The following is a 26,602-nucleotide window of genomic DNA, read 5'->3' on the forward strand; positions in this document are numbered from 1 at the left end:
CTTTGAAGACTCCAATTCCACGCTGCTTGCCTCGAAGCCATTGCACCTACAAAAACAACTGCGCGTGGGTGTGCGTGCGTGTATGTGCGTCTGTAGTGGTTGAAAGGGACCAAGTGAGAGAAGCGAGTGGTAATATGGGATGAGAATGCAGGACATAATGGCAAGGCAGGGGGGAAAATAAAAACAGTTCCATATGCATTTCCTTTGCGAGCCCGTGTGCTAGTCTTTCTGGTTTTGTGCTTGCTGCGTACACTGAGAGGTGCACTCCTTCATTGTCATATTTGTTGGTGCAGCTCATTTTTCCTCTTGCGTCTTCAGAGTGCAGCAGCTCATTGATTCCCCGCATACACGCCCAAAAATGCCAGCGATGCCAGGATGTACACAAAAAATACCAGGACTAAATGGAAATCTGAGTCCGCTCTCTTCCACACAACAGCAAGTACAGGGATATCACAGAGTTGATTTTTGTGTCTAATGCTTCACTTGGAAAACATGAGATAGATAGTAGGACATGGAAAGGCTTGGGTGTAAGTTTTGGCATTTACAAATACTGTGTGTCGTTCAGCAGCAGGGGTTCTTGGCTTTGAGGTGCACTCACTCAAATATCAGAAAACAAGTCCATAATATCATCTCTGTACTTTGAGTATTTAGGAAACGCTGCCACTCCAACACAGAGTAAAGCTGTTTTGTACGCCGTTGAACAGACAAGACAAGGAGTTCAAGGGTAAATGCTTCATTGTTTGAGCTTAAACTAGAATATAATCATCCAAACATGTTGAGTGTAGTGAAAAATAACATGCATCCAAAAGCTTTACTACGAAACAGGACATAGAACAGAATAGTATTGGTCCACACTGTTAATAAAGTATATTTATAATTGACACAGTTATCAAAATAATTGTGATTAGCAGTTTAAGACAGTTTAGGAATGTAATTGATATTAAGAATTATAATTTTAATTTAATGAATAATTTCCATGTTTAAACAGCAATTTAAAAGAACATATTATGCATAAGTTTTTTTTTTTTTTCTTTTTTTTCTACATAGACCTGAAGATGTGCGACAGGCCTCTACTTTGACAATGTTTAACTCCAGACTTAAAATGGTTCTGTTTAGCTTTGCATATGACTGAAATGTTTTTATTCTGCACTTATGATGATTATCTCTGTCTTCATTTGTTGTATTGTGAGTTTCATGTCTTTCTTATTCTCTAAAGCACTTTGGATTACCTTGTGTATGTATTGTGCTGTACACATGAACTTGTCTTGTCTTACCTGTTATGTTGATTAGCTTTGCTGTCGATAAGCACAATTATACCAAGTGCAATTATTGTCGCTATAAACAATATTATGACCCATAGTTGGTGTGTAGGTCTTTTAGGGTGACAGTATTCCCCAACTTCCCCTTTTGGTGCTGTTATTAAAACACAACTACTCTTTCAAAACATTATTTATTGATTGCATCACACTAGACAGACTTGCAACAGATGTGTGATCTCCAAAAGTGATTTTATCTCATGTCTGTCAAACACTGAGAGGTTATTACGGGAAATTAGCTGCGTACACTAAAAAACGCCAGTGTGATGAGAATGAATCACCGCCAGTGCGTTCTGTTCACCTTTCAGCTGCATTTGCTTCTCCCTCACTCTTTCTCTCACATTGTTTCAGACCAAATCTTTGCGTCTCTTCCTCCATCTTAGTCTGTAGCCCTCCCTTTTTGTCTCTGTCATTCCGCCTCTCTTTTGGCACAGACGCTTGCCATTGGGATTTAGAAGAAATTGAATTGAATTATGAAGGAATTTCTCCGCAGTACGATTGGCATCATTTCCTCTGCACAATAGAACATCATTCTCATATCTTTCAGTGTGGGGGAATGAAAATAGGCCGTGCACCATTCTTTCTCTCATCCTTTTAAATTGAATTTTTCATATCAGAGGGGCACTGAGACATCAGCCGTTTCCTTTAACATGGGCAGAAAACCCATTTTATAATCTCAAAGACACACAACTGAGATTCAGGGTGGAAAGTCTGGCTTGGACTTCCAGGACTCTGAACCTGTGAGCTTAGATTGATAAACAGGCCATATAGAGTCTGGCTCCTCACTCAAGGTTTTCTACAAGAGTTTGCTTTCACTGGTTAGCCTTGGTACCTGCTTAAACTTGAGGCACTTGCAGTGAATAAATATCAATGCATTTCACTAAAACATAACATCGGATTTAATAATAATAGTGAAGAATACTGGGGTGGTTCTCAAACTCAAAGTAAAGATAATATTTTGCTTTCTGGCTGCTATTTCAGGTATAAAGTCGCACGAAACATGGTCTAAAGTGAGCCTAAACCATAGTTAGATCTATATAATAAATAACCAAAAGGAGGACAAAAACATTATTAGATTTGTCTCTAAATAAAACAAATGCTCCAACTGCAGAGGCTCCATACCATCACTAGTACAAGCACCACCTTTTTTTTCAACGCTGGAATAGTGTTACTGTCTGAGCTTCATAGGAAATAAACTACACCTCAGTGTGAATTCTGAATTGTGTATCACCACATACTCTCCCCTTTTGCTTTTAAAGTTTTCACTGTAGTATCTGGCATTTCTGCAGTAAGTTGTATTTCTCCTGTTGCCCAGTGCACCCCAGACACCATAAAGCAGCATATTACCTGTGTTTATTTGGGTATTATTTCCATTGATGTGTCTTCTTAGAAAGTTATAAAACTGTGGTGCTTAGTGCTTTGCTGCCTCAGCTCAATTTCTGAATATCAGCGTTCCTCTTGCCATCGTGACTCAGCCTTAACAATGCCTGCTGTGTGTATTAAAGAATTTCGAGTAAAAAGAAGTCTGGCCCCTACAAAAATGTTATCTCTTGAATGGGGACAAGTGACATAAAACTTCAATAGACTTTTAGGAAACTTGATGTGTTATGGAGGCTTTGGGAAGAGAACATCTTAATTCTGTTTAAACCAGGCTAAATTAGATCACATTTACTGTGCATTGCTTATCTGTTCACTGCGAGGCGGCTGTTTGTCATCTGGAAGGAAAAAGATAACAGAATTGATTTAAAAAGGATTATTTTTTATGATTAATTCATAAACGATGATGCAACATTTTGCTTTGATCCAAATACGTTTGAACACTCAGTCAGAGGAGCATAAACAGAGATGCAATCACACTGGCAGAACTGGGGTAACAAGGATTTTGGCTTCAAATTTAAGAATGGGACACTTTTGCAGACTTTAGCTACTACTATTCCAGTGATATCCAAACACGATGTGAAGGTATTAATGGAAAAATAAATAAATAAAAGTTTTGGCAAATTTACAGTAATTCACTCATAGCTTAGCACACTTATTGACACACACTTTTACTTCATATATCAGCACAAATACCATATTTATCATTATATGTTTGTATTTGTTCCTTATCCACACTTTAGTAAACAGTGACTCCAGCATTGCTCAGTCTAATATTTAATATTCAAGACAACAATTAACCAGAATCTATTACCAATGAGGCAGGGTAAAGGAGGTGACAGGGATGCTAAATTGATACAAGCGCGTCTCACATAAGCATTACGTGAGCTTTACACAATCTGCTGGAAGACAAACATTGGCAGTGCATTTCTGAAGTGTCACAAATGCACATGGATCATGCTAATGTGTAATGTCACAACCTCATCGCTAACACCTATATATATCCCTTTTACACGTTAATATGACAGGAAGATGCATTGTGCAGTAGTCCTGTTTTTTCCCAATATTGCTATGCCATATGCAGTCTTTAATAGGGATGCAACAATACAGTTTCCTCATTTGATATCTGGGTCACAATATTGATGCAATTTGGTAATGTTTTAGGTCTCAAACGAACAAAAATAAATGTTTAATATATTATTTTATGGTAATTATCACTAAGTATAATATTTTTCCTCTTTTCTCTGTTCAGATATAACAGAGTTAGGCCTTGTTTTGGAGCAGTTTTCTTCTTGTTTTTGTAAAAATACGAATGTTGAAGTCACTGGAGGAGTGACTTCTGCGTGTTTAGTCACTCTCATTGTATGAGCATTGTATCATATTGTGTATAGTCGCATGCCCAGTACTTACACAGTCAGCCGCACCTATATATTGTAACCATATACCCTCAACTCATGCTAGTAATGCTCCCTGAAAACCACAAGCCAAAAAAGAAGCCACATAAAAGTTAGTTCTCTGCAGGAAGTGGGTCTGGGAAAGTGGAGGAGCTGATGGAAAAGCCCCCCCCCCCAACTGCACAAGCAGCCCCTGTGCACAGCAATCAGTGAGGCCTGGCTGGATGACAGGACACCTGACGTTGGAGTGGTGTCAGCCCCCTCCGAGGCATTCACAGTGGGAACTGGAATCACTGTTGTCTCATCAGGAGTCACCACTGAAAATCAGCAGTGGCAACAAACGTGTGCCTCAGCAGCCAGAAATGTTTCCCTGGTGCTCTCGGAATTCCCTTCGGTACATGATGGTGAAATAATATTTGGGTGGATGTTGTTGGGTATTGTAGCAAATATATATCCAATAGTAAAGCATTCGTAAGACCATGAAAATTTACTTTAAACCTTTAGCTATTTTTCCCTATCTCGGTATTCTGCTCATAGTTCACTATCTAAGCACTGACAGCTGTATGGTTCATTTCATTTATGCATATACTATTTAACCCCGCTCAAAAAAAGAAAAGAAAAAAACACACAAGGGGTTGACTTTACCTTACATTTTAACCAATGTCTGAACTGCCTTGAACTCATCATTGTGAATTAGTGAACCATCGGCATTTGAACATGGCCATACTGTGTCGTGAAAAAATGAAAATCCGTAGTTTTGACTCAGGGTTTGACCAAGTCGGGAACTGTCAGAAAAGGAATAAGCTGTGTATAATGCTCAAAACACTGATCCGCTGAATGGAACAGAATATATAATAATGCACTGGATTTATATACCGCCTTTCAAGACACCCCACAGCATTTACACTTCATTATTCACCCACTCCACACTCTGTCGAAAAATCCCGCCCAATACCACATTTGATCAAATCCTAAACCTAAAACAACAGTGGATGACATAATCTAGAAATAATTAGATCATTTTTTGTTGTTCGTAACTCTTCACAAGGTGCTTTTTCTCCCCTCAATACAGACACCATGCACAGGCAGAGGTCTGGGTGAATAATGGAGATGCAGCCTCTCACTCTTCACACCATAGCAATATCTACTCGCAGCGCACAAGTCTTCCATCACTGCAGACAACATTAGTGACACGGGCCGCTGATATATGTATTTTGCGGCAGTCGTAGCCAGCGAGCTCGCAGGGCAAACAGACCTTATATGACGTCAGAGCTATGTGTCCAATCGCTACTGATGCAGAGGGCAGCTTGAAAGCCAATTTAGAGATCAGATATCAAGCCCCATATGAATGTGTCATAAATCTGATTTTGATAAATGAAATATTCTGGGGCTTGGGTGTGCTAAAATGCGATATGAGCTGTCAGTCATGCCGTGACCTCAAATGCACTCATATGGAAGTGGCTCGCTGTGCAAATTCAATAGCACAACTTGAATTACTGTAGCTGATTTGAAGTTACGATAAAGAGCTGGTGCTTGTCACCTGTGGTCGACAATGTGTAAACAGAGCTAATACTAGTAGTAGTAATAGTAGTCGTAGCAAGCCCACCTGCATTTTGATATCCTTTTAGAATAACTACACCCTAAATAGCCTGATTAAATAATTCACAATTCTTTTTTTTTTTTTTTTTCTTAATGAAGAATGATTTTGGCTGCTTAAAGGTAGGAGGTAGGCTTAAGGTTAGCAGTTAGTGTTAGGTTATAGTGTAGTCATAATAAAGTGTTACTGTAAATTTCTATTAATTAGCATTCTGTATTATTCATCAAGTATAGTTCTTAGTAAGTTTTTCTTTCATTAATCTCAGTGGACATAACCAAATATTATAATGCAATTAAATATAAGTTAAATCCCTGTTATGCGTCTCAAAAAGGAGCGGGGATACTTTAACCAGTTCTGGTCTGTGACTCTTGTGGGAAATGCTTTAGTGAGGATCAGATGTTGTTCGACTCAACTAAATCTTTTGTGCACTTGTGTTAAATTGCCAATGTAATTAAACACTTTAGAGGCAAAAGTGGTGCTTTTGCTCTCCAAACCAGATGAGACGTCCACAAGGAAAGTGTCAACAAGTGACCAAAGACAAGAGAGCAGATATAAGGATGTATTCAGTCACCTGCGTCAGTGCTAGACCCGCCATCAGACTGATGAATGTGTTTGAAATTAAGTAAATCTTTATTACAATACTGCTGTTTGGGCTTTGTCAAGGGCTCATTTTTTATAACTATAATGATAGCAAAATTGTCGATTAAAGTAGCTAAATCTCGCTTTCCTGTTATGTTTGTGTATTTTCAAACCTGAGCAAATGTAAAAGGTTATATTTAGGGAGGGCATCTAGTTTTGACCTAAAAGATAATACCTCATTTGGAAAAGTAGCTCCTTGTAGTGACAAGCAATCTTTGAATGTAAGGCCTTTGCATATGAGAGTGTAGGGGTAGTTGTGTGTCTAGAGTGGAGTGTGTGCAGTTTAACAGCTTTGTTTGGTTGTCGCAATCAGATCCATGCCATTGACGGCTTAATGCAAACACTCTATGTGGCCCCTTCCCTTTTCTCTTACACATTTATTCGCTCAATCCACTGGAGTTCTGCTCGTTCTCCATTATACTTAAGCTACTCAACTCATACAGAGAGAAACTGCAGACTATATTCTTTAAATCTAATACTTGACCATGAGACAACTGAGTGAAGCTCATTGATTTGAGCAGCACTGGAATTGTTCCGTTGGCTGAGTGTGTGTCTGCTTATACCAAGGATTTCTTTTATGTTGACTGTTTTGTGGAAAATATTTAATCCCACAAAATTAATATGGAAGTATTGTCAACAGCATTGAACTATATTAATTGTCTGTAATTAATGCACTTTTCAAAAAATGATAGACCTGTAATCTTCCCAGTACGTCCACAGTGCCATAGGACCATTGTTGTGTGTGCATTTTAACATTGACAGACCTCAGACCTCAGACGCAGAACCATATATTGAGTACAGTAAAACGGTCTGGGGCAGCAGGTATGGATGAGTGCTGTTTATTACCACACTAAAACATTTCCTGTGGGCCGAAATGCTTCTGCCACTTCCCATCTGCTTTGGGATTGGAGCATAAACGAGGCCGTTTGAGTCCATAGGAGACAGTGGGTTATGAATTCAGATGTCACCGTAAATGCCTTGTCTTTGTGTCCCCCATTGCTTCTCACTTTTTCTTCTCCTACAATGGCCAAACAATGCAGCTCTAGCCCCTCCAGTGTCTCAGAATCTAATCCCTCTGCCTGTCCCCCGCAGCCATAGCCATGTCCCTGTCTGCCTGACCCACTCACCGTGTTCCTGCATAAACCGCTCCCCTTTATCTATGTGTCTTTATTTTACACTAAATTTAAATGTAGGTTTAACTAAGAAGAAAGAGCAGTGGCCAGCAGCACAAACTACAAAAGGCTAATAATCTGGATTACACTATAATCCGCCTAATATGCAGTAATCCTATCATTATAAATAAGATACACAAAACCAATAAACTGTTGCCTTAATATATTTTGACTTCTGCAAAATGTGCATCAAATCTTTTTTCCTCCACTGTGTACTTTTAATAAGGACTAGTTTGTTATTGGTTCTCCAACTTGTTATTCACGTCAAACTCACAAAATTATAGACTATTTGTGTTTTACTGGCATATTTAGTGGCTTGTAATCACTTTATATTTAAAGTGATGCCTTAAATGAGAAATATTATGTCAAATCAAAGTTGTTTTCTGAGTCATGCATGTGTGTGCTCAAATTTATGTTGTCACCTACCCCCCATCCCTGCCCACTGCTCTGTACTTACTTGTGATTATTAAAAAAAAAATAAAAAAATAAAAAAATCACACCCTACTTTTACATGTAGGGTTAAAAAATGCCACCTAACCTTTTTCAACAATAAAATGTATAGTAAAAATGAAATCTGCTGCTTGCTATGGTGAAATCTGACTATGAAGAGGCCTGTCAGTCCTGTAGTTTTGAACAGGAAGTTGATGACCTTTTAACGTCAATGCTGCAGTTTACAGCTAACAAAATGTAAAATAATAATCCATGTATTTAGAGTAATAACTAACTGAAAGAGATATTCTTGTTAATCTGGTCTCTTCCTCTTCACGCATCCCCCTCTACCTCCTCCACCTCCTTCACAAAAACGCCCACCCCGGCCTGCAGGCCTGGCTCAGGATTTGTTGCTCTGACTAAAAGGGGAGAATCTATTTGCCATCTCTTAGCGCTCCTCGTTATCATACCCAGGAAGCATGCTGACTCTCCAGAGTGGTGCCCCTAGAAACAAGTTTAAGCAAGAATCCATATTTAAACAGCTAAATACCCCCTCAAAAAATGAGAGGTGAACCCTGGGAGAGGATTTTGAAAGAATACGTCATAAATATCTAACTCCTTGATTTTAGGCATTAGTTGCTAAACGCATGTGAGTGAATCAAAGTCACGTAGCTGCAGCTGGGTGCAGGGACAAAACAGTGAGCAGTTTCAGATGATGATTTCAAAAGTAAAGCAGTCACATAACAGTGGAGACTCTGTACACCACTGAACAGTGTCGTTCATAAAAACACAACATGGACATAATAGTCACCTGTTAAGCCTTTTACTACTTTGTGTAGCACATGTGAAAACATTTTGAGGGCGCATTTGACTCTTGTATTTTTATACATTTTTGACATGCAGGTTTTTATTCAGGGGTTGTGGAATAACACTTGTGTCCACCCACACTTGAGTGTTCTTCAGTCATGTGCAGTAAATACAAGTTGAGGATCAGTCTATAGAAATATAGACTCCAGACTGATCTTCAGTTATAACAGAATACGTTTTACTGACATTGTCAGTGAACTAGGACCTTGCTTATGTCTCTGTTTTCATATCTCTGGATGTCTCATCTTCATTGCTTTCATTTTTAAGAAGAAAAAAAAAAAAAAAATATATATATATATATATATAAGCATGCTGCTTACGGCGAGCATTTACATTCTCAACTTGAATAGGCAGAAATGAATTATACATGGACACACATAGATGCAGCTCCATTTTCTAAAGTTATATATTTTAGTAGAATTTGTGTTTTTTTATAGTTTGTGATATTTGGTGGCTCTTGTTTACTCGACCATTGAAAATACAATCCAAGGTGTGGAATGGTACTGACCTACCTGACCTGAACAGGTCTGTAAGAACTAGGCCTGTCACTATAACGACTACATGGCCTTATCGTTCAATATATGAAAGCTGAAACTATTTCGTTTTGGGATGAATTTTTGGTAATTTTTTGGCATTACAATAAGATTTAAACTGTGAAATTGAATGAATAACTTCTATGTCTCATTACAAATACAAACTAAGTACTAACATGTCTCATTCTGTTATTTGTTTATTGCAGCTCATGAGCTTTTTAACAAAACTGTAGATTTAGAAAAGTTTTTGTAGTATAATGTTGCTCTTGGGTTATTGTGTCAGTGGCATAGACCAGTTTATTGTGTGTGCTGTTACCATAATCCATACAGCATGTGCTCTTTTTGTCATTTTACAACATAAACACCACTTCTGGCTCCAACATGTTGTTCTTCACGGATGTTTTTTTTTTTTTTTTTTTTATCTCTAGTGCAGCTTACCCTTTGAAATAGTCTTCCTCCTGTAAAATGAGATGTGGAGTAAAACCCTTGTGTAGTTGAATTAGGATGTATTCTGCTAAAAGGTTACAACTTGGTTAGAACTGTGGTGGAGTATACTTGCCCAGGCTAACAACATTACACTCTCGGTGTTGATGGCACTTACCTGAACTCGGAAACGCATTTCCCTCAATGTCTGCCCCCGTGCATGTACTAAAGGGATGATGGTTTCAATGATTTCCAGCATGGATTTGTTTGCCACAAAAGTAGTGGAATGGTGAGTAGAGCAGAGGCATGATATCGATCCATCCTCGGTCTCCTCCCTGCTGCACACGAGGCCTTACGTTTTCTCCCCTCTTTTTGCTGTCTCAGTGCTTTCCTGACTTTTACGAGGAGAGGTGTGGGTGGGTGTGAGAGAGGTGGAGGGGGGGGTGGAGTAGCCGCCAAAGCCACGATTGCATTGGCAGTGCCTAGGTGTCATCTTTCTGTTGTGGACGGGTGGTAAGTAGCCATTAGTAAACTGATCTTTGCAAGAGGAAATTTAATGGTCTACTAACTGTATTTACAAGACATTCAATTTGATAAAGAGTGCGATCCTGAATGATTTATAACACGCTGGCCCTGCTCTTCTCTTTACTATCAAATTCTGGATTTCATCACCAGCGTACAGCCTTTGATTCATCAGTTTTCCCGGCCATTCATCAGTTTTTATGTAACGGGGTCGGAGAGGGAGGGTTTAATAATGCGGTCCAACGCAGGCAAATATGACTGTCACAAACTATATTCCCAGAGCTCTGTTTTGTACTTCTATTTAGCCTTATTTAGCTCTTCTAAAGATCCACTGCTGGTTAAATTGCAAAAAAAAAAAAGAAAAAAAACTGTATTGCTTTCAGCGCAGTTTAACATCAAAAGCAAACTGGGAAAGAGAAAATATTAAAATATGGAGATTGGGAGTTGCACACTGGGGCAGCTGATTAGCGTACCAGTTGTTGTCATCAGAAAACATTTGAAACTGGCAGATTTAAGATGGAACAGCTTTTTTTATTTGTTTATTTATTTTAACACACAACCTGCAGTCATAAAAGGAAGTTGAGTAGAAAGTTATTATCGTTATTACTGTAATCCCCAGTACAGAAATACAGTAAAAGTAGCTGTTAGAATCCAAATGAGACCACTGTGTGCTGTCGGCATCTAATTATAAGACGTTTTATTCTCTAAGAAGAGCCAAGAGGTGCGGTGTTAGCATGCTAGTTGTAGTTATCTTTACTGTAAAAACTGCGAAACTCCCCCACTGCTCTTTTACAGTGCGTAGAATCACTTTTGAACCACTGAAAACTGTTCTTTATGCTTTTATTAGTTTACTAGTTGCATTTTCACCTTTTTAAGAGCGTAAAACGGAGGTACAGCACATTTAATAGTCCACTGCCACAAACTGGTCCCTTTGTCCAGTTACTCGGATGAAAAACTACTGTTCCAGTTTATAGCAGAACATTTTTAGGAAGAAAACGCTGCCTTATGAAACATGGAGTTGTATTATTTGTTCCCAAAAAGCTTTGCCTCTACATTTTATATTTATTCTCTTTGGGTTGACGAAGCTGCATTTCACTGCGTCTTAACTTCATATTTATAACAGTTGAACACATACTAACAAGTAAACTGGACGGACGCTCTCGTTTTGCATTCGCTGACCTCTTTTAGCTCGTTAGTAGCACACACGCTGGTAAAGTCCCTAGTGTTTGTCCAGTACGGTTCATTTGGTCTTGTGCAAAAGTTAGTTCCATGAAAGTTTATTTTTGTTCAGCGGAGGCTAACTGCGCTGGGTGTGCTAACTATGTGACTCCTCTGAGGAAGTGCGGAAAGTGTCGAGTTCCTGCAAGTCAAGGTGAAATATACAGCGTTCTTCCTATATAAACTAGATATTATTGTGTTCTGAATTTCTCTTCCCACTGTTTGGCAATCAGATTTATGTGACAGGGACATTGGCACTTAACTGTATGTTTGTTTTTGATAGAAAGGCCCCATCTCTCTTGATAGGGACAACAAATAACACTGATAGTACAAATCTGCGCAGTGAGTGTGTTGTCTGATATAATGCTTAGTTTTAAATCATAAAGCGTCAGGATTCTGGCTCGCGCACTTTCTCTACAATGCACTGCGAAGATCTTCACTGTAATAGCCACGAGTTCTTTTAATTATTTGTGAATATTTTATGTATGTACTGTAAACAAACTCAGTGCGCAGTATTTTCCATATTTTTCTTCATAAATGTATTCCATTCTTACCCTATTAATTTGCTCAGCCTTTTCTCATCAAACCGACTTCATTCATATACCATCTCCACCTTATATAAGCTGCGGAATAATAATAGTGCAAAGGACTATTTAATATTTAAGACTGCTTAATATTTAATACTATTTTCTGACTTTTGAAGAGTGAACTTTAAAAGGCCAGCTGGATAAAGCATCTATTGTGAGGACTTACTTCTAGCTCGGATCAGATGACAAAAAGTTTTTCTTGGGGCTCAGTGGTTGTCTTTGTTTATTTTTCAGCATCCCCATCGACGAGTGACCTTCTCCACCACTAACCCGGTCCAGGACATGCAGGACGCCTCCCAGCACAGTTACTATGACAGCGGTCTGGAGGAATCGGAGACCCCCAGCAGCAAGTCGTCGTCAGGCCCCCGTATCGGCCCCCTGACCCTGCCCGAGGATCACTACGAGAGGACCACCCCGGACGGCAGCATCGGAGAGACCGAACATCCCGAAAACGGTATTGTGACAAGAGTGTGAAGTGAGAAAGATGCAAATGTGTGTGTGGGGGAGATGTGGGGAGCTGGAGGTCTGCAGAGGGACAATATTTTTTAAGATTTTATCAACCTAAAACATGCTAACACTTGGCTAGAACTCAACATATATATTTGAATCCCAAGAAACCCACTGCACCAATTGCACCCTCTCCTCCTGGCAGTTTCATTGAGTGATATTGAAGTATGGGCCGAATGCAGAAAACTCATTTCCTTACAGAGAACGTGAAGCCTCCTGCCACCTAAATAATTAAAAGTGGTTCTCAAAGTACCACTCAAAAACATATTTGGTCTTCCAAGTATCAACAGAGCTAAACGAAGTCGATGCTTCAGGTCTAAACTCGGGTTAAACCAGGTCAAAATAGAAGTATATCGTCGCTAAGGTAGTTCTAAACAAGTAAAACTGTAGCTCGAAAGAACCAAAAGGAGGATAAATATGTGTACACAACTGACTAAATAACGGCAGCTCTGTAGAGGAATACGCAGAGCCAGGAGAGCTTAACTAAAGCACAGTATATGAAGTCATATAATATTTAAAAGAAGAAAAAGTATTTGTAAAATTCCAAAATAGAAGACACACTTATTTGCTTACATACACAATGCGCCTCAGGAAGAAAACTAAGACTCACTAAAACTTTATAATGAATAAAAGGTAGCCCCAAAACCTGCAGAAACCATTTCTAGCTGTAACATAAATCAACTGCACAGATGAGAATAGCATTATAACACCTCCCAAACCATCATTTAATGAAATCTGCTTATTCTGCATGTATATTTGTCTCCACACATGCTTTATATCCAGGTGGCCTTACTCTTGTTTGGCTGTGGGTGTCAGTTGTGGTGGAAATCAAAGACTGTAGATAGTGATGTGTTTATACCTGGTACACCTTTCGCTAGAGCCGTTTCTTTGGGGAAATGTTGTAGCCGTGCGTGACCACTGACCAGGCCTTTGTGCTGTGTCGGTTGGTGACTCCGCGAACAGTTATTGGATTTTAAGCAGATCTGATTGCGCGCGTGTGTGTGTGTATGTGTGGGGGTGTGCGTGTATGTGTGTGTGTGGCATTACGGCCGGAGTTAGCAGCCATCCTCCTCATCAGCAGGTCCTCCGTCAGACATCCTTAACGACTCTCTCCCTCACAAGTGCGCTAATTAAAAAGCCCAACTAATGAACCATTTGCCCTCCAAATAAATCTGAACCATGACATCTGTGCCGACAAGGCTTGTGTTTACCCGCTGCATTTCCTCTGGCTCCGTTTTTGGACCCAAGGTAAACTGTACGGCTCAGGCTGTGCTGTAGGAGCCATATTTCCCAGCCACAGTAATCAATCCATGAGGTGGTCTCAGCGTAGGTCTATATAAAAGGAGCCAAAGCTGGAAGTCCCATTCGGCCAACTGTGGATCATAATAGCAGTTTTGCCGCTATAAGCTGCCAAACCTAATCCATTACCTGTCTTGTAGCAAACTACGATAAGTGATTCACACGCTGCGTTTCCAGTGATTATAGTACTCTGAAAAGCACCACCCTCTGGATTAAGCACTTTTACACTGTGGTAATTCAGCACACGTCCTTTTAATACTGCGATTAAAATGTGTCTTCTGCAGCTCATCTGCATTACATTTAAGGGTGAGGTCGCGTCTCATGTTGCTAATGCACTTTTTATATACGTTGTAATATTTAATATATTCATTAAAGGGTGAAAGCTTAGGTAATATTGGCATTACAGTCACTAAAAAGATATGTTTCGAAAGTACTATTGTTTGGCAAGTCACTTTTTAAAAGCTGAAAAAAAATTTAAAAAATAAAAGACATTTTTGTGTCATTATGATCAAATACAGTTAGTTAAAAATGGAACGAGGGATCAATAATTTAAGCTGTATTTTGAAATATACATCGTAGGGGGCAACAGTAGCTCAGTTGGTAGAGAGTTTGTCCACTGATCTGAAGATTGGTGAATTGGTTTGAATCCTGCTGTCGACATAAAACATCATTGTGGGTCAGATCCGCTGACCCACAAGCTGGCAGTGCGATTCCAGCTCCCATGTTGTTGCTGTGTCCATGGGCAAGACACTTAACCCACCTTGCAGTGTGTGTGTGTACACTGGCGTATGAGTGTGTGTGTGTGTGTGTGTGTGTGTGAATCGGTGAGTGGTTCCTTGATGTAAAGCACTCTGAGCTCCTCGTCTATAAAAATGTGATCATGTGACCTAAACTATAATTTTTTACACACAAACACTGCATTTAGACAAGATTATGTATATTAAAGAAAACCATAATGTTTTGATCAAAATATTATACCTTAAAGTATAGCATTTATATTTGATGTGCAAGCTCAAACCTGAATGATCCTCAGTGATATGAATGACGATGTGTTTGTTATTGCACAGTTTAGGTGCTTCTCGATTTTGTAACTTTGTCACCAGCAGCGTTCCTCTCATGATGCTTTTCACTAGGGGTGTCTGAAAGTGTGAAAGCACTTTGTTAAGCTGTTGTCATATTTTACTTGGTAAATGAGGATGAGAGGTACCAGATGACACAGTACTTTTGCACCAAATGCTTGAAACCGTGTTTTAAGACAGTCACAGAAGGTAGCAGCTGTGGAGTTGGTGGAGGGAAACCAGCCGCTCCACTCTTTGAATGGGAACTTAGCACAGAGCAGGCTTCACTTGTTTTTATGAGCATGATCCCCACCATTTCCCTGGATAAGCAAGAGAAAAGCAACACTGTAGACCTGTGAGATATCTGTGCACAATATGCTATTCCAGCAGCACATGTACTTCTTTGACTTTAAGGAAAAATACTTTCTGCAACGTCACTGAAATGTCCAAATCTACAGAAAAAAGCACCATGTCTTTTTACATTTACATTATACATGTTATTGCAGTGTTTGGGATGTTCCACAGTATAGACTTGTCTATCTCCATGGAGACAAGCAACTGGTGCCTACAGGTGAAGTTACAGGTCAGATCTGTTGACAGAAAAAATGAATGTTGTTTAATGTATTTTTGTGCAATACAAAAACAGCAGTAAACGGAAAAATGTCTCCTTGGCAGACCCCACTGTTTACAAAGTGCACCTTTAAAACAGAAATTAGTTGGTCATAAAGAAAACTATGTGTAAATGTTTTTTGGGCAATAACTAGATACAAAGAAGTTAAACTGTAAAAGAAAACAGTTTTGTTAAAGTTTTCTAGGGTTAAAACCCAATAGAAATCTTTTCAAATAACATCAATTGAACCGTGTGCCTGGTATGAATGTAAAGCAGCTGTATTTTGTGTTTCCTCGTACGCACAAGTAAGAGCTGAGATTTCAAGAGTGAATATTCCATCTTCATCACACACTGATTAACATTTTGTACCGACTGTGGAAAAGGGCACGCCATTTCTTCTTTTTGCTTTTACATTTTATACTATTTATTAAAAAAACAAAAAAAAAACAAAAAAAAACAAAAAACAGTCCTCCTCATCGCAGTACGGCTAAGGATCAGAGGCTAAAATCGTGTCTGCAAAGTTCTGTTTTGTGTTGGAAGCTTTCTCCAATTAAGAAGCTGATGCTGTTGTTTTACAAAAAATAAATATAAAATAAAACCCCGTATTTGTTTGTGCATGTCAGTTTAGCTCGCTATAATTTGAGAACACAGGAAGGTGGCTGCGGCGTGGGAGAGAATGAGTTTTTGCTATTGTCGCAGTTCCCCGCGGCCCTTTAGAGATCTGAAATTACTAATATCCCATTTAATAGATGGATTTAGTTTCTCGTATATGAACAAGCAGACTGTTTATACCCCAGCAGGCAACAGTTGTCTGCACAAGGCTTCTCAACACGTACTAATATATGCATTTTTTTCTCATTTTGTCCTGTCTATTGTTGATGCTGCTTATTGTGTTCTTTCCCCATCTGCACAACACAGGTTTTTTTTTTTTTCTTTTTTTTTTTCTGTCAGACAAGCCTCTCTTTGTTGTCAGCGGCAGGAGAGCAAGATTGCAAACGAAGATGGAGCAGTTAGAGAATGAAAAGATGGCACTAGATGGGGGTTAGATTACGACAGGGGCGCCACTGACGGAAAAGCATAAACCCAACGGAGAAGCTCGCGAGACGGGGACATTTTTTGACGCCAAAGTGCTAAGCGAGTTTAGACCTAATTAAAATGAGATTTCCACTCTTGGAGATAGCAGAACAGATGACTTAAAATGGAAGTCGGAATCAAAATAGGTACAGAAAAAAAGGAATCCCTCCCCACACCTGCATAGTGACGCGCCGCCCTTTATAAGCGCTTGACTGACAGGCTGACAGGTTATAGTTGGTGCTAAGCTTTATTCATTGCGGTAGAGATGAGTGACGGGCACAAAATGGGGAGGTGAGCGCGCCTTGTCACTCCATTTAAGTTGTATGAAACGCAATATACGCAGCCCGAGCCTGTCAGCCTTTGCATCTGCGGTCCCGGAAATATCGACATGGATATGTGTTTTTGTTATACGCACTGAACTTTGACAGCAAGGGGGGGACATACGATGTGAGACGTGGCTGCGGCAAAATACTGCTGCACACTTCATGTTATTCCCCTTATAGATACATGTGTTCCAGGTATAGTCTGCCTGAAGAATAAAGACATATATCAAAAAGAATAGTGTGTAGTGGATTGCAGCCAGGAAAATGAAATCTCTGTCACTCCTACACTGTGACCCTTACCCTACCGTGCATAAGCCTCCCTCTATCTCGTAGTTGAGTGGGCTCTGGTCCTACAGACTTTAACTCTATCTGCAAATGGATGTGCATTAGTCCTGGACACATGTGCAGCTGCCCGTCCATGGGAGTAGATCTCTCATTCACTGTGGTTCTTCTCGACGTTTTTCCTTGCCGAGAAGGAAATTCTAAGGACAGGGGATATTCTGGGACAGTTCTCCATTTGTTTTCCATTTTCTGTTGATTAATTTGCTTTTCTGTTATTGACCAATGTCTGTTTCACTGTTGAGTTTCTAACTTTCTGTTGGTTAAATCAATTCTCATGTTCAACCCTAAGAGGCGACTGCTTTTGTGATCTTGGGCTTTACAAAAATAAATTGAACTGAACTGAATCCTGCAGTGTTGGCTATTGTATAGACGTGCCCCAACCCAATGGTAAAAGTTAACTTCAGCACCCAATAGATGTGCGATAATTATTTCCTCTACTTTAATTAAATGATGTACCATTGGCAAAAAGACAGCACATTTCAACATCAGGGCCATATACATTGTTAAAGTTCTTGGCAAAAGTACAGAGGTGCGGAGAATAGTATGCTTGTTATTTTATCTGTTAACACAGGTTTGACTGTGCCAGAGCCTTGCTGTGTTCTTTATGAGCTGTTCTTTGTAGAAGCTACTCCCATTAGCTGATTAGTCATCAAGCATAATTAGAGTTATGGATTTTTGAAGGGAAATGGGCAGAGAATTAAGCAATCAGTGCTGCAAATGTGGTAAATCTTTGCTAAGTTAGAAATAAGTGGTAATAATAAGCCCAGCAAAACAAAGAAGTAAGTCATTTGTGAAGGCAATTTTCCCTCCTGTGCAAAATAAAGTGTGTTTTAACAATACAGCTATGTGTGTGAAGTTACTATGTCGGAGCTTTTACATGAATAAGGCTGGAATGTAACTGTTCAACTATAAACCTTTACAACTTATCTTTAAGTATTGCTACGGTTAAGTCAGTTCTCCAGTGCACTGTTGCAATGATATCACATTTATTTAACTCAAATCATATACATTCTCCCTGTGTATTTTTACTCATACAAAGAGCAGAGGAGTTCATTAAATCATTCATGTATATAATGCACAAATGGCCGTGCTGAGCAGCTACAGCCAAGTTTGCCCACACATTTTGAGAGCTGGCTGTGCGGAGGTTGACTGAGGCTCTCACTTAAACCACATCCTGCCTTTAATTAATAATAACGGCCCTGACCCAAAGTGATTTAGAGACGCCACCTCCTCATTGACTAACATTTGGTCAGCTTTAAAGCAGTCGGCCCAACTCTCTGACATTTAATCTGCTTATAATAAATGCTCATTTGGATACATTGATTTTACCAAGTCATTCCTGCATTGAGTTACTACACAGTATAAGTTACATTTACGGGAGCAACTTGGTGTACTTTTTGGGTGTATGTATTCGATTGATATTGTCTACTTTACCATGAATTCGTTTTATGAAAAAAAATAAATAAATGCAAAAAAACAGTTTCAACAGAACTTGTTATTTTATGCAGTACATTATTTGAAAATGATGTAAAATACTGAAACTCTTACAGTGTTTTTTTCTCCTCCATCCACCTCTTGTCTTGGCAATTCATTCTCCCCATAATTTGCAGTGATTCACTTACTAATTTGGCATAGAGTACATTTTACAAAATTGTCCTTCTTGGCATAGCTCACTAAATAGTTTTGGGCGTAAGCACAAAATATAAAGTACACTTGCTGAGCCCTGTAGTTTATTTTTCTCGTTTATTTTCGTTTTTTTCATTTTGGTAAATCTTGATGGCACTGAACTGCAATCAAAAATTCAATACTGCACTAATGGTTGCTCTTTTTTTTTCCTCCTTTTAAAAGTGAAATATTTAGACCTTGATTTAAGAATGCCCAGTAGAAATCTTGAATCTCTTTTTCTTTTTGGGTTATGAAAAATTCTCTGCACTGTGCCCCACTCCAAGCCCTAGTTGCTGTATTTTTTTTATTTTTTCTGATCTACCGAAATTAAATCTTCCGTATGCCTCAACAGCTGCTGCCTGGTATTTTCTCTCATTCTTATCTGCGAAGCGCGTTAGAGAGCCCTCATTTCAGATTTCCCATGTGTGCCCTCCACTCTAATGTTCATGAGTGTAACGCGCGCATTGCTTAACTGTTTGCTAATTTCATCTGGAATATTTATCCCTTTCGAACGCGTATAGAGGAATCACGGCGTTTGTCCACGGCCAAAAACAGTCGCATCAGGATCTCGGTCTCTCTAAATCATTTTTGACGACGCTGCTATTTTACCTTAATCGACTCTCATCATAATCACTGAGGCTCCGTAATTCTGCCGAAATTGATGGCTTCAGACACCATGAAAAGTGCTTATCGCGTACGTCTGCTTGCCGTCAAGAAGCATGATTTGTCATCCAAACTGAAATCAAAGGAGTGGATTGAGTTCTCCCCCATTCCCCATCTGTCCACATCGCGCTTTGAAGGCTGATGATCATTTTCTGTTAGCGGGTCAAGGCAAATCAACTTGTGAATCTTGCCTTGTTGACGTATTAGTCAGCAAATTTACTATCGCGAATTACAGTTTGGCTTTGATACACGGCGCCGTTCATTTTGCCACGCGATTGTGAGCCAAACAAACCAGAAATAATGAACGGAATATGACGGATGACTCGCAACTTGAAAGATCCATTTTCCCCCAACGTTACAGTATGAAATGTGTGTAGAGTGTCGTTATAATCTCTCATGTTTGCGTCATATATTCCCTGTTATTTCTCCTTTTAAAGACGTCCATGTTGTGTGAATGAAATAATAACAATACTGAACATTGGCCTATGAGTCAGGAAGCAGCTAACTACTCACTGTCCATGCACAGAGAGGCTCCAGTGACACTGAATAACATTAAATAGGTCGTATTAGTGGTTTTCAGATTCTAAAATGCAATGATTTTGTTGGGTCCAAGATCCAGATTTCCCTATTGATAACACTGCACTTTACTGCAAAATAGCCAAAATGTCGAACCTGATCATTTGTCTTAGCAACTGCAATCAATAACTCACTATATTTCAACAGAATTCATTTTAACAATATCACTTTTAGCTGCGCTCCATCTGTATTAAATAATATTGGTCTTTAGAATGTTGTGATGTCATTTTTTGGAGATTTCTACCTTGTTATAACGTTCCCTAATCAGAAACATGCCTGAAGAGGGTTTAGACGTCATCCACGCATATTTGAGTATTTTAGCGATCTCGCTCTATTCGAATTCTCATTACGGTTAGCTGTACGATTCTGTGCAAGGCTCCACCCACAAGCCTATGCCACCCGCGCTCCCACACGACAATTCTACATAAATAAACAAAAAACATGATGCAGAACTGTACACAGCAGCTTGACAAACCTGATATTTTAGTAGTAGTAGCACGAGTGGGGTAGTTTAATTAGCGGGGTGCATGCTGATTGTGCTGTGAGAGCGCTCTGAAGGGGGAGTGACTTAACACCGGGAGCAAAGGTGTCAAAAGCAGAGTGTCAAAAACAAAAGTGAAATTTATAAATCGTGTTAATATGTTGTTTTCAGTAAATATAGCATTTTCAAAACAACAAGTATGTAACTTTTCTAATGGAGGGTCTGACACCTGTTTGTTTCCTTGGAGATGTTACTGCTTTGCCCAGAATATTTCACAGCCTAGCATTAAAGTTATCTCTCTCCATAGAAACAAGCATGGGATGAAACATTAAGAAGGTCAGATCTATGGAGAAGCGACTCCACTTGCAGTAATAAAATATCCTTTTCATTGTATTTTTGATCACTAAATGTGCATAATTGAATATTATCCATAATAGATGCTATACTGTGGAAAATTCCAGCTAACCATTTATATCTCCATGGAGACAAGTGGGTAACTGGCCCACTACCAGAAAATGTACATAGTGTAGCTTTAATTATATCAATTTGGGAATAGCCATAAAAAAATAATACTATGCTCCACTTTGGAAAGGACTTCCCTTACACCGCCAGCTGAATTCTCGTGATATTTGTGAGTTCTTAAATCAGGTTGAAGTGTTCGTCTTTTCCCAGTTGCTTCCAGCGAGAGCCGTTCCAGATTGATAATGTGTGGAGCTCATCATGAGTGCTACACATATCAGCCTTGTACCATGTTAGGAAAGACCAGCAATAGACCCCTTCTTAATTTTAATTATTTTGACAGTGACTAGAAGATACTGTCGTGTTCATGTGTTCATCCATTCAGCTCTCTTTAGCTTACTGCTGTATCTTGATATTTTAAACACCATACTGTGCACACTGTCTTTCTACGCTTACAATAGAATGAAGCCATTTTTTGAAGTGACAATGGAAGTGTTTACAGGGCAGTTAAATATGGGTTGGAATCCTGCCACTTTGAGCATTTTGCACTACATGATTTTATTGTGCGATGACCTTTATTTGAGGTATTATAGTGCATTGCATAGCAGTATTATATAGCATTCAGCTCACTCAGCGTATGGGGGAAGAACACTGCTGCGAACTTACAATAGTACCCAAAATAAAAGCCCCCTCTTTGTTTAAAACGTTTTTGTTCTTTTCCCTGACTCAAACTACTGCTGCACTTTGCAACATAGAGCCTGGCCAGTTCTGCACAAACAAAGATACTTGAAGTTATATTCCAGAGCCCTGCAAAATTTTCCAGTTGTTTTTGTAGTTTTTTAACTATTTTCATGATTAAGTTTGAGGCCAACTTCAGCAGCAACAACTGCAAAACACCAGCATGTACAGTTTCTTACAGTGACTTATTCTTTCTCGTAGTTACTATGTAGCTAAATGAATATAGATAAAGATAAACTGCCAAGCCAACATATTCCAGTTGTACTGAAACTTTATTTTGTTTTTTTATTTTCATTGTATTCATTTATTCTGGTCTTTATCTAAAATAGTGTTGTCCAGAAACAGAGAGAAGGAGGGGCAGGGCCTGGCAAGGCAAAACAAGGCAAGTTTATTTGTATAGCACAGCTCTTACACAAAGTAATTCAAAGCGCGTTACAGAATAAGAAAGACATTCAAACAATACAACTAGGAACAGTGTGATCGGTCTACCAGGTGTCCACACTTTAAACTCCGCCCCTGCAGCCAGGTGTTTCTGATAGCAACCAATCAAGGGAGTTTGTCGTGATGTCACCAACTATTTGAAATTGCAGAGGTCACTGAAGACAGCACAAACTTAGATTTAGACGTTTTTAATTCCATTTTAATGACTTATATAAATGCATGTCTAGCAGCGGACACATGCAGAGGGCGTGGCTAAGTCCTTTTGCCCCTTGCCCCTCAAGTGCTCTTTTCTATCTTGTCCTTTTTCACATCAGCAAAAAACAGTAACTGTGCTGTATATGTGCCCATGCGTTGAGTGTAACAAATGTCTATAAGGGATATCTCTAGTTAGTTAGTAGGCTGTTCTGCTACCTCGATAAAATGCCAGACAGGTTTTGAGCTCCTGCCTTAGTGATGCTCTCGGCACAGCCCTGATTTGCAAGTAAATAGTGCTTTTTGACTATTATACACAATTTATCGGCAGCTCCAATAAAGGGCAATGTAATGCCTAGGAAGGTCAAGGTCCCTTATTTCAACAGAAGTTTGAAAAAAAAGAGAAAATGAATAAATAAAAATGGTGGTAAATACTGGAATCCTCTTGACCTTATGCACAGATATTTAACATTGATTCCATAGTTACTAAAAAATGAGATTGGTCCATCTACTCATAGAAATACCTTGTTTTTTAACCGTTGAAGCTGACCCCTTGTGGCTGTAGTTAGTATTTTTTTTCAACCCCTCACCAAATACCCCCAGAGCCACCATTATCCCAGTGATTGTAATTGTGCACATTCCTCTTGTCTAAATGGCTTAACTTTCCTTAACCCTTTCTCAAGTCACCGTGGGACTTCCATAGGGGCCCTGGCGTGCTAGCATGATCCAGATTTTGACCCGCAATCCCCCTCACGTCGGGTCCAACCCAACCGATAATCAGTCTGCTGGGTGCGGGCAGCGGCTGTGATATGAGGGCTAGCACCAATAAGACACTGGTGGATTGAAGACAGGTATGGGGTGAGGGAGTGCACGCGCCCACACACACTCACTCCCATTGACCACAGATGGAGGAATTCTAACATGGCCGACTGCCCAGCTTGAGGTCTCCCTGTGTCTTCCCCGCTGCCATATGGGCTATTGAGAAGGGTGAGATAAAATGGAATAAATGGCATTTGCATGATAATGAGTCTCTTTAGTTATGCCGTCTGATTTTGCAGGCTTTAGATCTCTCCGTTGATGCATGCGGTGTTGTATATTTGTTCTTTTAAAAATTACCGTCAGGGATTTTAAGCTTTCGTCGCTATCTGTATCACACAGGGGGGACCACAGTTTTAGCAATTACGCTTCAGAAACTGCGACTTCCTTTGCATATTCCTTTGGTGTGTCAATTTAAATATTCCCACTGATGTAAATGAGTGAGAATGAGATGTACAGGGGAAGGTGTGGAACATGTGCCTAATGGGGCTTGCTGGTCTTAGCACCCCCAACCATTGGTTATAAATAAAAATGAGCCAGGGAAAGCTGAGAGTGCCCTAGCTGCCGTAGACTTCCATTCAAAAGTGATAAGAAAAATAGTGATTTTTTGCAGTTATGGTTGGGCTTTTCTTTCAGTGGATGGTCATGTTACCCCAGGTGGAGGCAATGGAGCGGTGTGATTGGCAGTTTCAAAGAGCGTTTCTCTTCTGAAGATGAAAAATGATGAAAGCCATCATTTTGGTCTTTTCGGAGCGCCACTGCACATTGTGTTTCACCGGCACTTGACTGGCCATTAGCATCTGCTATTACTACTCTTAGCATGAATTTGTATCGTGTGAAAATGGCTCAAGGTTTTTAACAAAATAAAGAGCATTCGGTTCATATTAAACTGCTTTCAAGTAAAAAAGTGGAACCTTGCTGAGAGCACAGATATTTAACCCTGTTTCGCAATGGTAAATATTCACATGCATTACTTACAACTGTATGTACAGCATTTTTTACACATTGTTAACAAAAGAAATGACAAAAGAGCAAACCTGTCAAAACAAATGGAAATACCGTATATAGATTTGTACAGATGCTCATTTATCTGATATAAAAAGGCTAAATATAATGTTTTGTTTTGTTTTTTCTCATAAAATGCAAGCCAGTAATTAACAGTGTAACACCATTTTTGGATTCACATGCCACAGTGAAATAAAGCAGTCAGTATCAGACAGAGTTACCTTCATATCTCACACCAGTGAATTAACAATCATTTTACAAAATATTAATTAGCATCATTTGCCTGTGTAAAAGCCAATTGGTGTTATCCTAAAATGTATTGTCCTGGTTGATTACAGCTTATTAACCTAGCACAGATTAATAGCAGCGATTAATATAATTACTTGACTGTGTTTGCATGGACATGGGTGTTTTAATGTTTTTAGATCTGTTTTGAGCAAAAAGCCTCAAAATCTACATGTGACTGCTTGATTGTTGAACTAATAGTAAAGATAGTGTACATAATCAGAGGTAAACTCTTAGCCCAATGAATTCTGCTAAAACGAATCAGCAATACATTTGGTCTTTGCATGGAAGAAATGTCGATAATCACTGACTTAATCATTCATTGTTACCTGGACAATACGAAAATAAAGTCTGTGTAATCCCTCAGTCATCCAGGTAAGATCCATAGTAAAAGAACAACTAAAATCTGTCAAATGGACAAAAAGTCTATCCCTTCAGATAGATAGAAGGCAGTGTCCGCTAGTAATCTGACCAGAACTGAAGAAGTGGCTTGGATGAGCAGTGAAACACCTCTATTCCTACAACTGTTTGTCCAGTTGACAAATTTGAGTTTTTCTGTTACTATCAACACATAGCATAAGCATACATGTTTTATAACCAAAACACATTAAATTGCAGTATGTTTTGGTTAATAATGCACTTTGTTCATAAATACAATTATCCCTCACTATATCACGGTTCACCTTTCGCAGTCTTGCTGTTTTGCAGATTTTTTTAGTGTAATTTTCCGTGCTTTTTTTACAGCGTATGAGCGTGCATTGTGTTCTGCGTCCTGATTGGCTAAGGGACTGTAGACCACTGTCCATCAGTCTCCTCCGTGCCGTGTCTCCTGTACAGTACAGCCAAATTGACATAAACGTTGGATCAACACTAGAGTGGAGCGGTGCCACGACGAAGAGGCACGGTCAGAGGAACTGTGAAATACACATGAGTCACTATTTATTAATTAAACAAGAGAGAAATGTGAGAAAATGTTAATGCCTGTGTGAGAAACATGTATGAAGTGTGTGGTGAGGGGTTTTACAGCTGCAAAACATATATAATAATTGTAAAAATAAAGCTGACTACATAGATTTCACCTATTGTGGGTTATTTTTAGAATTTAACCCCCGCAATAAACGAGGGGGCACTGTATCCCCTATTTAACAGCTTTTAGGCAGTGTATTTTCCCTTTAACTGGTTACATAAAAAAAAAAAAAAAAAATCGTTTAACTTCTAACATTATTGCTAGTTGGACAAACAATGCCATATAATCATATAATTTGACTTTACATTATGAACGCCTCAATGGACATACACTCAGCATCATTATGTTGTCACAAATCAATAATCACAAATCCAGTGTTATAATCCCTCATGTGCTTATGATGAGTCCCCATGTGTGCTCCAGAGCCTCGCAGCAGCACCGCACAGACCACCACCTGCTCCGCCCGGGTCGGGTCTGAGGAGTGGCACTTTTTTGGACGCAATAGTGGAAAAAGTCCTTCCAAGTGTTCCCTGGAGGCCGGTTGTCATGAGTAATACAACCATAATCCCGAGCGCTTTGTTGCACACACATTATGCTTGGCGCACATCAGCTGCTACAACCTCTGTCCTTCTCCTCAAATATTTGTTGCCATTTTATTCCCAAAGCAAATAGGTCAGTGGCAGAGCAGAATTAAAGCCTCTAACCTGGATTAGACTGTAACACTATGGACAAAGGGTTATTATGGGGCACTTTCCTAATGGCTTTCTAGCACAGTGAATTCAAAATGCGTCTTGCCGTTGATTGTGAGCGCAATTCTTTTGGCCAATTTAAAGGAAAAAACGCACTCGCGCTCGTGTGGTCACTAACAATGCTCGCCTCTCAGTTTGTCAAATGAGTGCAGACAGGTCAGACCTTTGGACCACAGAAAGGAGAAAAGAATACATCAGTTCACACCATTAACTCGCGCAAACGACGGAACGGGTTTATAGTCTTTTAGCAGGCATTATTATTGTGTGGCTGGGATTGC

General features: G+C 39.4%; 1 protein-coding gene across 1 annotated transcript in view; it reads left to right on the forward strand.

Annotated features, from left to right (window-relative positions):
• pcdh1a (protocadherin 1a) overlaps positions 1-26,602 on the forward strand; it is a 121,707-nt gene that overhangs the window by 72,539 nt on the left and 22,566 nt on the right. The window contains exon 4 of the mRNA XM_033978056.2: positions 12,309-12,528. Coding sequence (XP_033833947.1) covers positions 12,309-12,528 — 220 coding nt within the window. The remainder of the gene's footprint in view (positions 1-12,308; positions 12,529-26,602) is intronic.

Source organism: Periophthalmus magnuspinnatus, chromosome 14 (assembly GCF_009829125.3).
Source record: "Periophthalmus magnuspinnatus isolate fPerMag1 chromosome 14, fPerMag1.2.pri, whole genome shotgun sequence".
In the NCBI taxonomy this organism is placed as follows: domain Eukaryota; kingdom Metazoa; phylum Chordata; class Actinopteri; order Gobiiformes; family Gobiidae; genus Periophthalmus; species Periophthalmus magnuspinnatus.